Below are 11,195 nucleotides of genomic sequence, written 5' to 3'. Positions count from 1 at the left end.
AGTTGGGTTGAGATTTCCTCTCTGCACGCAGCTCAACCACGACCAAACCAAATGTAGCTGCTTTAATGCAATGACAGGCAGAAGGACAACACGTAAAATCCGAGCGTGCTCGCCGATAGGCCTGGTTTGCATCCATATTAATGCAACAATTAACTGTTTCCTATCATGTTCAGAGGCTTGTTTGAAAAAAAAAAAATAGAAGATATTTAATCATTTTGCTGAACATTAGCATTCATAGCTATGATATAGCATTTTTCTTAAAGATCAATGTGAGAGAACCATAAATAGAAAAACACTTATGGCTACAACAACTATGAACAGCTAATGGTAAGTGCACATACAGAAATATTTTACTTAAGTAAAAGTAGAAATAGGCTACCACAGTGTAGAAATACTCTGCACTCAAAATTGTACTTAAGTAAATGGACAAAAGTATTAGGATCAAAATATACTTAAAGTACAAAAAGTAAAAGTATTCATTATGCAAAATGTATCATCAAGTTTTATTTTATATTGCATACTATATATATATCATAGACTACTTGTGAATTTTACTTAGGGATCAATACAGTTTATCTTAACCTATAATATTACGTTTTTTTGTTGAATATATTTTTTATAATTAATCTGAATCTTCAAAGTAAAAATGCCAAATAAATGTAGTAAAATAAAACATACAATATTTGCTTGTGATATGTAGTGGAATAGAAGTATAAAGTATCAGGAAATGGAAATACTCAAGTTAAGTACAAGTATGTCAAAACAGTACTTGAGTAAATGTACGTAGTTACCGTCCAACACTGCACGGATCTATAGGCGCCATTCTGCTATCACGGCTTTGTGAACCTATCCATAGCATTTAGATAGGGTCAAGTGTCTGTGGACAGAGGGATGTCGTATGATGTACTGTCTGTAAAGCCCTCCGAGATATGTATAGAGAAATGTGTAATTTGTGACATTGGGCTATAAAAATAAAATTTGATTTGATAAGGTCACATATTTTCATCATTTTGACTAATGCCTATTTTGATAGCATCTGACTATGATAAAAGCCTTTGCAGTAGTCTCGGCTGGTTTAGGGCCCTTGGGCGAAAAATGAGCTGTGGTCCCCAATATCCTCCTCATACTACCAACTCTCTGCACTGAGTGAATATGACATCGTCTTTAAGTGCCCATCAACTAAAGTGCATACTGCAGACTCCACATGGCAGCTTTATTTGCCTGAAGTCCCAAAAACCACCTCGTCGCTCCTCCTGTGTCTTGAAATATTTCCTACCCAGGTTTACTGTGGGTCACATAGTAAATCAATCTTTTAGAATATGCACCAATATCAACTGAGGTAAAGCTTCAAAAATGAATTTGACAAATGTCCCTCAAAGAGACAGGGCTGCAAGATTAAGCAATAAAGCAGGTGTGACCTCAAGGCCCTTATCATTTTTGAAATTCCTAATCAGGTCACAGAATGTAATGGGTTACAGAATATGGTAAAACCCAGGCAGGCATATATTCATGTTCAGTTTCACTTTTAGTAAACTGTTCACCACTAGGTAACACAAATGTTCCCCGGCCTTCTTTAACAATTAAAAAAACATTCAACACTGTTTTATCACCTTAATGCTCCGTGCCTTCTTCCTAATTTTGTGAGACATTATTTTGAAGTTGATTCATTCATATAACATAATTATACAACATGACATTTTTCCTTATTTTGTGTAATAATATTAATGCTTTATGGTCATTTCTGTATTTTATTACCTTCATCAAATGTGTACGGTCAGTTTGTGGGAAAGGGAAGAATTATCACTTCAATACTTTCCTACATACTGGGTTTTAAGAAAGAAAAAAAAGTCTTGCTTTTCTTTATAATTATACTAATGCTGTGGTCTGAAATGTTATTGTCTGTAACTGCTATCTGTTGTATGTCTGAAACTTTGTTTGCTCTGCTGTTGCCTGTCTTGTCTAGGACAATCTTGTAAAGGAGATTTTAATTGCAATGAGGCTTTTTTTGGTTAAATAGATTTTAGATTATGTAAAACATTTAAAATTAAAATGAATTAGGTAAGACATTTTTTTTTCATCATTGTTTATTTATAAAATAAAAAATATATTTATTCTTTCATACATGTATTGTCACAAACAGACCAGAGGAGAAGTGGCAGCAGCAGAGTGTTTTTCTGCCGTTATTGAAGATAGAGAAGAAGAAGCGTGAGCGGAGCCGGAAGAACAGAGCCTGACAGAAGGACGTAGCCGTGCTGTGTAGCTCAGGAAAGATGCTGACCAATATCTCTAATGTGCTGAGGGCTTGCGCTCAGAGAAATGTAAGTACACACATTTTGAAGTATTGACAGGTTTAGCCAAGCACTTCATTACAGTACTAAGACCTCCAACGTCGACCCAAAACAAGTCTGTCATCGCTGTACTGACCTTGTGAGGCCGAATGATAGCTTGTTTGGCTAACACTGCTAAAGTTGCTCAGAAATCTAAACTCTTTAGTGTTTCAGTGTTTTGAGCAGTAAAGGCCCAGTCATTATTGTTGTTCTCAATATGAAGTGAGGTGTGTGCTGTGTTATGAAAATTGACGTTAAGTAACGTTATTGGTAACTTGCTTAAAACCTAGTGTGTTCAAGGTTGGAGAAATTAAATAGCTACCTTATTTCTATTTTTAATTTACACCTCTGGTAGTTTATTTTGGTTAGTTTTCCTGCTAAACATAATGAGATACCTTTCCTTTTCTTAAAACATGTAATATTTGTAGTCCATTTGGATAGATATTAGTTAGAATTAGAATATTAGTTTCGTCTGTTTTTAAAGCACTTACATTTAATTTTTTCTCTTGGCACCTATAAGAACATTAACTGTGAGGTTCGTGGTGATTTCCTGAGGTGTCCTAAAAATGTGTCAAATGGATGAATACAGTTATACTTTAATTAGATATAATATAATATGGCTATGTTATTGTGTAATCACTATGTTGTTTAATATTGGCTGGAGTTGAATATGCATACGAGTTATAGTCTATGAAAGTTTTATTATTTACAAACATCTTTGCTGGGGGGCAGATGCAGTGTATATTTCTGCTCTGCTTAATGGTAGCAGATTTTAGGTCTGGGTATCGAACCTCAGTACTCTTTTAGGATCAACCAAAATGTGTTCAAGTTCTGAAAGCTGCTATCAAATGTCAGATCAGACTAATACTCTTGGTTACTTATTGTTGTTCATATACTGTATTGTTCTGATTTAAATCCTTTAGACTATTTTATTAAGATGAAGCACTATTACAGCTGCTTGTGTTTAGACAACATTTACTATATGACAACTTCTGGCTTATTTTGTTAAATGGAATGAGGTTTTTGGAGTTAAAAAACATCCTTTTATATATTTGTTTTAATGTTCAAACCTAAGCAGATTGTCTTTTTTTAAAGAAAAATCTCCTTGTTTCCCACGGCAGGGAGCTGCAGCAGTCGTGTCAGCACGCACATATGCTGACTTTACAACTGAGGCTTCCTTTGAAATAAAGGTAAGCTTCAAACACCAAGGTGTATTTTCTACTTAACTAATCAATGCACATTGCAGTTTGTGTTTTATTATGGGTATTTTCTTCCCTCTAGAAATGTGACATCCACAAACTGGATGAGGCCCCGGCCACTGAGGTGGTGTTGACTCGTGATGAAGGTCTGCAGTACTACCGCACCATGCAGACCATCAGGCGTATGGAGCTGAAAGCAGATCAGCTGTATAAGCAGAAGATCATCAGAGGATTCTGCCACTTGTATGACGGCCAGGTGGAGTGCACTATAATCTTTCTTAACTATACAGTAAATATATAGAAAAAAGGTTTTACTTCAATGTTGCAATAGTGAATTATGTTTGATGCTGTGGGAAAAATGTTAAATGGCATTGATATCATATATTATATTAGTGGTAAGAGGGGAAAACGTTAATAGATATCAATATAAGAAATGATTTAAACCTAACCTAATTTAGCTGTGTCTCTTTTAGCGCACACGTGTACGCTCACATAGACATCGTGTTAAGCTGTTTGTTTTCTTCTTGTAGGAGGCCTGTGCCGTTGGTATCGAAGCAGGAATTAATTTGACAGACCACCTGATCACTGCGTACCGCGCCCACGGCTACACTTTAACCAGAGGAGGGACTGTGAGGGAGATCATGGCTGAGCTCACCGGTGAGTCTGCAATGCTGTGACACTGAGACATTTTCAGTCATTAGATTATTTTCTGATTGATTTTGAGATGCAAATAGTTTTTCTCTCACCTCAACTTTCATATCTCTGCATGTTTTTAATTTACAGGCAGAAGAGGAGGTATCGCAAAGGGCAAAGGAGGCTCCATGCACATGTACACTAAACACTTCTATGGAGGAAATGGAATTGTCGGAGCTCAGGTATATCACAGGAGTCTATTAGCAGCTTGCTTGAAAGCAAATTGGTCAATTTATTGTTTGTTTGTGTCACATTCTCTCTGAGCTGCAGTTGTGGGATTGAAGTGTACCAATTCATAAATCTAAAATCTACATGTCCTACCAGTATGTTGTCAGATTAATTTAATTGTGATAAATCTTAAGGGCTGAAAACTTTATGATATTGTGGAATTATATACTAAAGGAAGGTAACATTGGACATGAACATGCGTATATGTGCCTGCCTGTTCTTCTAAGGGTCTGACTAGTGCACCCAGTTTTGCTAGAAATATTTTGGCAAGAAGATCAAGAAATTCTTGATATTATCTGTTTTCCAATACCATAAGCTGCCACAGAACTCAAGGCGCCAGCCAGACCAATGACACGATGTCAGTGCCAATCAAATGCCAAGAACATAATATTCCATAAAGCAGCTTCTTGTTTGAACGAGGGCTTTGTACAATAAGATTGATATAATGTAACCCCAGACATCTCTGAATTCTCCTCAGGTTCCCCTCGGTGCTGGTGTGGCTTTGGCCTGCAAGTATCTGGAAAACAACCAGTTGTGTGTCAGTCTCTATGGTGACGGTGCTGCCAACCAGGTACGGCACAGAAATCACTGCAGTTTTAGTCTAGGACAGTCTTCATCCAGTAGTGAAGGTTATACTACTGGAGTGGCATTCCTCTGTGCTCTAACCTGCTTATCTTGTTCAGCTACATTGGGTTAGTAACTTTATTGATAAATACTAAATACAATACATTGAAATTAAGTTAGACCAGCCATGTATTGTTGGATACGTTTAATAGTCTGTTTCTCTTCTTTTGAAGCAGAGCAGCAACTGATGCTATTAGACATCCTGTAACTCAGCTAACATTCAACAAAGGGACATAAAGTTTGCTGTAAGGAGGGAAAATAGTACCACTCCCCAAAAGACTTGACTAAGACAAAGAATACACTTCTTAAGTTGTCTATACAAACAGCAGGGAAGATTTAAATTATTATTATTATATTATCAAAAAAGTTGGCGATTATGTTTCCGTTGATCGACTAATCGCTGCAGCTTTACTTCTAATGCAAGCTAAGCAGGTCAACAAAACAAAGAGCAATCGTATCTTTTGCCATGTTAAAAGTAATCCTTTGTGTTCTTCACAGGGTCAGATCTTTGAAGCCTACAATATGGCAGCACTTTGGAAGCTGCCCGCCATCTTCATCTGTGAGAACAACAGATATGGCATGGGCACATCAGTGGAGCGATCTGCAGCCAACACAGACTACTACAAGAGAGGAGACTACATTCCTGGTCTCAGGGTACTGTTCTTACTCATGTATTTACCCCCCTCTGATAAAACGGACTAAACATTTTAGTGTTTCCTCTACCATTGTCTTGGGGGGCGCGCAGGAAAGGAGAGGAGGGAACTCGCCACGCAAGGCCCTGTTTGAACGGGACGAGTATTACGAAGGGACCTCATGTGATTTAGAAATGATGTCTGTATTTTGTGCGCCACATTCGCATAGGATAAGCAAAGTCTGTATTTTATTAGAATTTACTGACATTATTCCCCTTGATATGATTTCATGGCTCTGCGTAACATATTTGTAATCTTAAATTACAAATATTATACCATATAATATTAAATAGAAAGGTGCAGATCGTGATTGAGTTACTTTTGGGCATTGTTTTTGTGTCCAGGTGGATGGGATGGATGTTCTGTGTGTTCGGGAAGCGACCAAGTTAGCAGCGGATCACTGCCGATCTGGGAAGGTGAGTTAAAAACATTGAATTATATCAAACAGGAAATGAGGTCGCCAGTTCTCAGTTAAGTTATTATTGTCCCACCTTTCATCAGGGTCCTATTCTCATGGAGCTTCTGACCTACCGCTACCACGGACACAGTATGAGCGATCCTGGTGTCAGGTAAAAGATCACAAGTTTCTGACTTTTTGGGAATTTGAATTTGATACAATTCAAATATTTGCCTTAACTGATTACTACACATTTAGTATCTTTAAAGCACTTTTCTGAATTGATTAATAATAATTGTACTCGTGTATTAATATTAATCTGACTTACAAATGTTATCTTCACTGTGCTGCTGCCCCTTGCTTCTGCCACTGTCCCACAGTAGTCTTCATGTACCCTCCTTCCCGCTGTAGTGATCAGATATGCTAATGTTGCTGCTTCAGCAGGCGAATCACTGGCTTAAATAATACAGGAGGGATTTCTCAAAGTTCTGATGAGAAATGTAAACGCACTACAAGCATAGCAAAGTCACTTTCATTTTGTCCTATTGACAAATACGATCACGTCCTTCCAACAGTATTAAGGGGATAATTATGTTTTTGTTGTTGTTGCAATGACCCCCAAATCAATTCATATTAATAGTGGTTAGTGAAAGGTATGTATTGCTACTTAAGTTGTAGCACTTGGATTTGGTGTCAGTAAAAAAAAAAAAAAAAATGCAAACAAAGATTGTATTAGTGCATCCCTACAACATCCCTGCGCCAATCTCTCCCCTCTCAGCTACCGCACACGTGAGGAGATCCAGGAGGTCCGCGGGAAGAGTGACCCCATCTCTTTGCTGAAGGACCGCATGCTCAGCAACAACATGGCCAGTGTGGAGGAGCTCAAGGTAGAAAATCTTTTCATTAGTAAAATGGCAGAATTGCTGCTACAGGAAGTTGTCCTGTGAAACATTTAATGCAACACGTTTGTGTCAGAATTGTTCATTTCCTTTTTTGAGGTAAGAGATATTGTTTAAGAGTTTGCACAATAAGCTGCAGCTTGTCTTCTGAAGCCAGCTTGTCTCTGCAGTTTGGAAGTTTTCAGTTGAATAAGAAAATGGCAAAAATACAAGATTTTCTTTTTCTTAATAAAACACATATTTGTCTACTATAAAACCAAATGCCCTTGGCTGTGCAGATGTACACTTAATGTCAGACAGAACATAAGCATAATCTTCTGTCCTGTGTTGTGTCTGTAGGAGATCGATGTGGCAGTGAGGAAGGAAATTGAAGATGCCGCTCAGTATGCCACCACAGATCCCGAACCCCCGCTGGAAGAACTGTGCAACCACATCTTTCACAACAATCCCCCGCTGGAGGTGCGAGGCGTGAACCCGTGGACTAAGCTGAAGTCTGTTAGCTAAAGTTGTTTTCATTCCCTCTTACCATCACGTCATCCACCCAATAATATATGAGCCCCCCCCTGCCCCTTACGTATACGTACACATTGTAACACGTCCACATTAGAACACGTACCATAAACCAGAGCCTCGGACCCAGAGCGTAAACCATCAGCAAGTAAATTAATTTCAGTGCTGTACAGTTTAACAGCAGGAACCATATTCCCAAAGATGTTCTGAGAATAAAAAACAAAAAAAGATGGAGAAGAACATTACATTGGCTAATCTTCTACTGGTTTCAGTGTTCAGTATGTTCCACTAATGCCACAGTCTCATGAAATTCTGTCCCATATTTATTTATATTTTTTGTAAAATATTGATATAATATTACTGATTTCCCAACTCACTACATTATAGAGCATCTATTTTATGTTTAGTAATTAAAATCAACATCCTTGACGCAGGTGGATTATTTAAAGTCTTCACCCCATGTATGAACTACATGCACCAAAATATTTAAATTAATACCTGTGGTAAATCATTTTTATTTTTGGGAAGCTCAAGCTACTGTATTTGAGGAATATCGCTGTCTCTTAAAATTAAGCTCTGAGTCGTACGGTTTTGTAAATCTGGCCCCAAGTGAAATATATTTAGTAGATTCCTAATTTGCAGTTTGATGATTATCTGGTATTTCTTGAGGTGTAATGAAGCAAATGTCCATCTATCACTGTTCATCTCATAAAGAGGCTGACTTGTAAAAAAAAAAAAGAAAAAGAAATGGCTTTGTACTCTTTATACTGAAGTGTACATGATAAATCATTCAGTTTGAGTTAACTAGTCCTTGTCTTTTTTATTTATTTAACCCCTTGTTACAAAGAAACCCTAAAAGGCAGCAGGGTAAAGACTTGTTACTAAAAACATTCTCAGTCTGTCTCCCTATGTTTTTCTTTCAATACTCTGTACGTAAGTGAGGGCGAGGAATACCGAGGGAAAGGTCTGAAATATATTAATTTTTATCTTGCCAAACCAAACGTGCCTGGCAGATCTCGTGTTGTTTAGAGGACATGTAAAAAGTCTCATGTTTGTGTCACACTCCAAGCTGGGCAGCTAATTCTGTGCATCTAAAAGTCAGGTGTCTGATGACGTGTTCAGAGTGTGTTTCATATGTTTATTTTGCAGATACTCTGTTGCTCAGGTGCCTGGTTTCAATTGTCACAAACAAACCATTCATTTATTTATATATCTATCTATATATATCTATATATATATCTAGATATATCTAGATATATATATATATATCTATCTATATATATCTATATATATATCTAGATATATCTAGATATATATATATATATATATATATATATATATATATATATATATATATATAGATATAAAATCTGTGGAGAAGCTCTTATTCAGTTACTAATATAAATGTGTGTAAATATTTACATTAAATCACCACAATCTGAAACATCAATTGTCTGTAGCAGTGGTGAATGTTAACATAATGACTTTCGATCAGAGTGCATTCATCAGCTCAGCTCCGCTTTTCAGGGTAAGATTCCAAATCAAAGAGGTGTTGGGTGGAGTATTCGGGTGCTTTGTGTGCTACATGTAGGTTGTGCTCAAAGTGTTTCGTGCTATTTGAACATGTCGGCAGTGGCACACGATTGGCTCAAATGTACAGGGATACATGGACATTTTGAATTTCAGTCTGGTTTTTTTCTTGCCAAGTACTTGAACACATTATTGTTAAAAAATAACAATGCATTGTACTGACACCTCGAGTAGCAACTTAAAAACAACCTGTATATCAACACTAGTCATTAGTATTCCTAAACATGCTTGTTTTTTCTTTGAAATCTGAAGGTATTTAGTCAAATAAGAAGACTGACAAACTGAAAATTTAAAATGTCAATACCTGTCTTAATACAACTGAAAATGCCCAGTGTGAGTGTTTGTGGTAGTAAACTGTTACATTGATGATGCAGGGAAACACTCTATGGAAACATTGTTGTATGTGTGTGCCACTGTAATAAAAAGACTAAGATACTGCAAGCGTGTACTGTATGTTGGGTTGTCCCAAACTTTGACATTATATATTTAGTAAACACTGGTCAATGCACGTTACTGTAAGCAAAAATGTTTATTGGTTTATAAATGCAATGGCTTTCAACAAGTCAATTTGAGTCTGGGATACAAACTGGTTAGATGGGTCTGATTCAAGCGCACAGCTCTGATTTAAGACATTGTTCTTAAAACTGATTACGGCTGATTTGTCAAACTAGCATCAGAGTTGACGGACCTGGTGTGTTTTTTTAAGTAACTGAGTTTTGACAGAAAGTAGACCGACAACAAAGCTTTGGATAGTCTTGAGACTTAAATGTAAAGAAAAACATCACAACACATCTGTTCACTTTTAAAAATGACACTCCAGCAATTTAGTATTGCACTTCTCCTGTTAAAAAAAATGTAGTTCCAAAAACACTGAATCCTACACTTCCCATAATGCCACTTGTTAGCCTCTATTATCCCACCCTCTCTGCCTGGTCTTTCACACTTCCTATTGCAAGTTTTTTTCTGTTGAACATTTGAAATCTCCAAGCCCAAGCTGAAACAACCCCGTATCATATAACTAATTATTTTCTAGGAATTAAAAGCTCCCTGAAGAGTCCAAGACATTACGCAACTGTTTTCATACACAGATCTTCAAATTAAATTTTAGTGTGGAACTGCTGGAATGGTTAAACTGCATATAAGCACTTTAAGATATGATCTGGCAACTGTTTGCATGTAGAACATTTTAACATTGTTCATGTTTGTGATTTACGAATATATATGTATTATGTGGATGCATGTGAATGTTGAAAATAAATGTAACAAAGTTGCTGATGAAAATGACAAATAAAAAATACTTTGACAGTAAAATAACCTTATGAATATATGGCTATGGGGTTATTTGTGGCGCAGACATGTTACGAAATGCAATGAACTGGAATGACGGCAGTAACCGTTATCAGAATCAGCCCAGGCAGATAATGGCACTTTTTATTTATTTACGAAGAGCAACATATAAGGTCAAAGTCAAACATTTAAAGAGCCGACCGTAGACTATATAAACATATGTAAGCATTTAAGGTAATTAAATAAAAAACATGTTATTTTGAATGCAGGAATTCACCAAGTGTCCACAGAAGCTGCCAAATAGATAACATGTTGATCATTTTAGTAAAGAATAGTTGTTATACTACTGTAATAGACAAACTGGGAGAGGACATTTTTGATACATAGTCGAAACCCACAGTATAGACACGAGAACAAAAAATAACATTTCAGATAAGAAATTACAGAGAAAAATAAAGACAAGATATAATAGTGGCAACATTACACAAATAGGACAGTAATGTAAGCAAAACCAGCTAATGTTCATGATGAGTGTCAAGAACTTAAAAGTAGATCATGTACTCATAGTGTGGAGCTAAGGAAGAAAGGATATATTGAAATATTGCAAGATATTTATTTGAATATTTCTTTCTTTATTAAGGGTTAATAAAGAGGAAAGAATGGGGTGAGAGAAGTAGGGACCAGGAGCTAATTAACTCCAGGAGATGGCAGTAATGCAACAATAAGGACGCCAGCTGTTGGAAAAACTG

The 11,195-nt window shown here is 36.6% G+C and overlaps 1 protein-coding gene across 1 annotated transcript; it reads left to right on the top strand.

The window, feature by feature from the left end:
- Positions 1–2,166: 2,166 nt before the first annotated feature.
- LOC115018979 (pyruvate dehydrogenase E1 component subunit alpha, mitochondrial-like) lies at positions 2,167–8,373 on the top strand. The gene is made up of 11 exons (XM_029448268.1): positions 2,167–2,318; positions 3,449–3,517; positions 3,609–3,782; positions 4,057–4,183; positions 4,310–4,401; positions 4,926–5,018; positions 5,570–5,725; positions 6,108–6,179; positions 6,265–6,332; positions 6,939–7,047; positions 7,399–8,373. The coding sequence occupies exons 1-11, from the start codon at positions 2,271–2,273 to the stop codon at positions 7,561–7,563; spliced, it is 1,173 nt and encodes a 390-aa protein (XP_029304128.1). The 5' UTR covers positions 2,167–2,270; the 3' UTR covers positions 7,564–8,373.
- The last annotated feature ends 2,822 nt before the right edge of the window (positions 8,374–11,195 follow it).

This window comes from Cottoperca gobio, chromosome 14 (assembly GCF_900634415.1).
Source record: "Cottoperca gobio chromosome 14, fCotGob3.1, whole genome shotgun sequence".
Taxonomy (NCBI): Eukaryota; Metazoa; Chordata; class Actinopteri; order Perciformes; family Bovichtidae; genus Cottoperca; species Cottoperca gobio.
The sequence above is the reverse complement of the archived record's forward strand: the minus strand, read 5'-3'. Positions and strand labels throughout refer to the sequence as shown.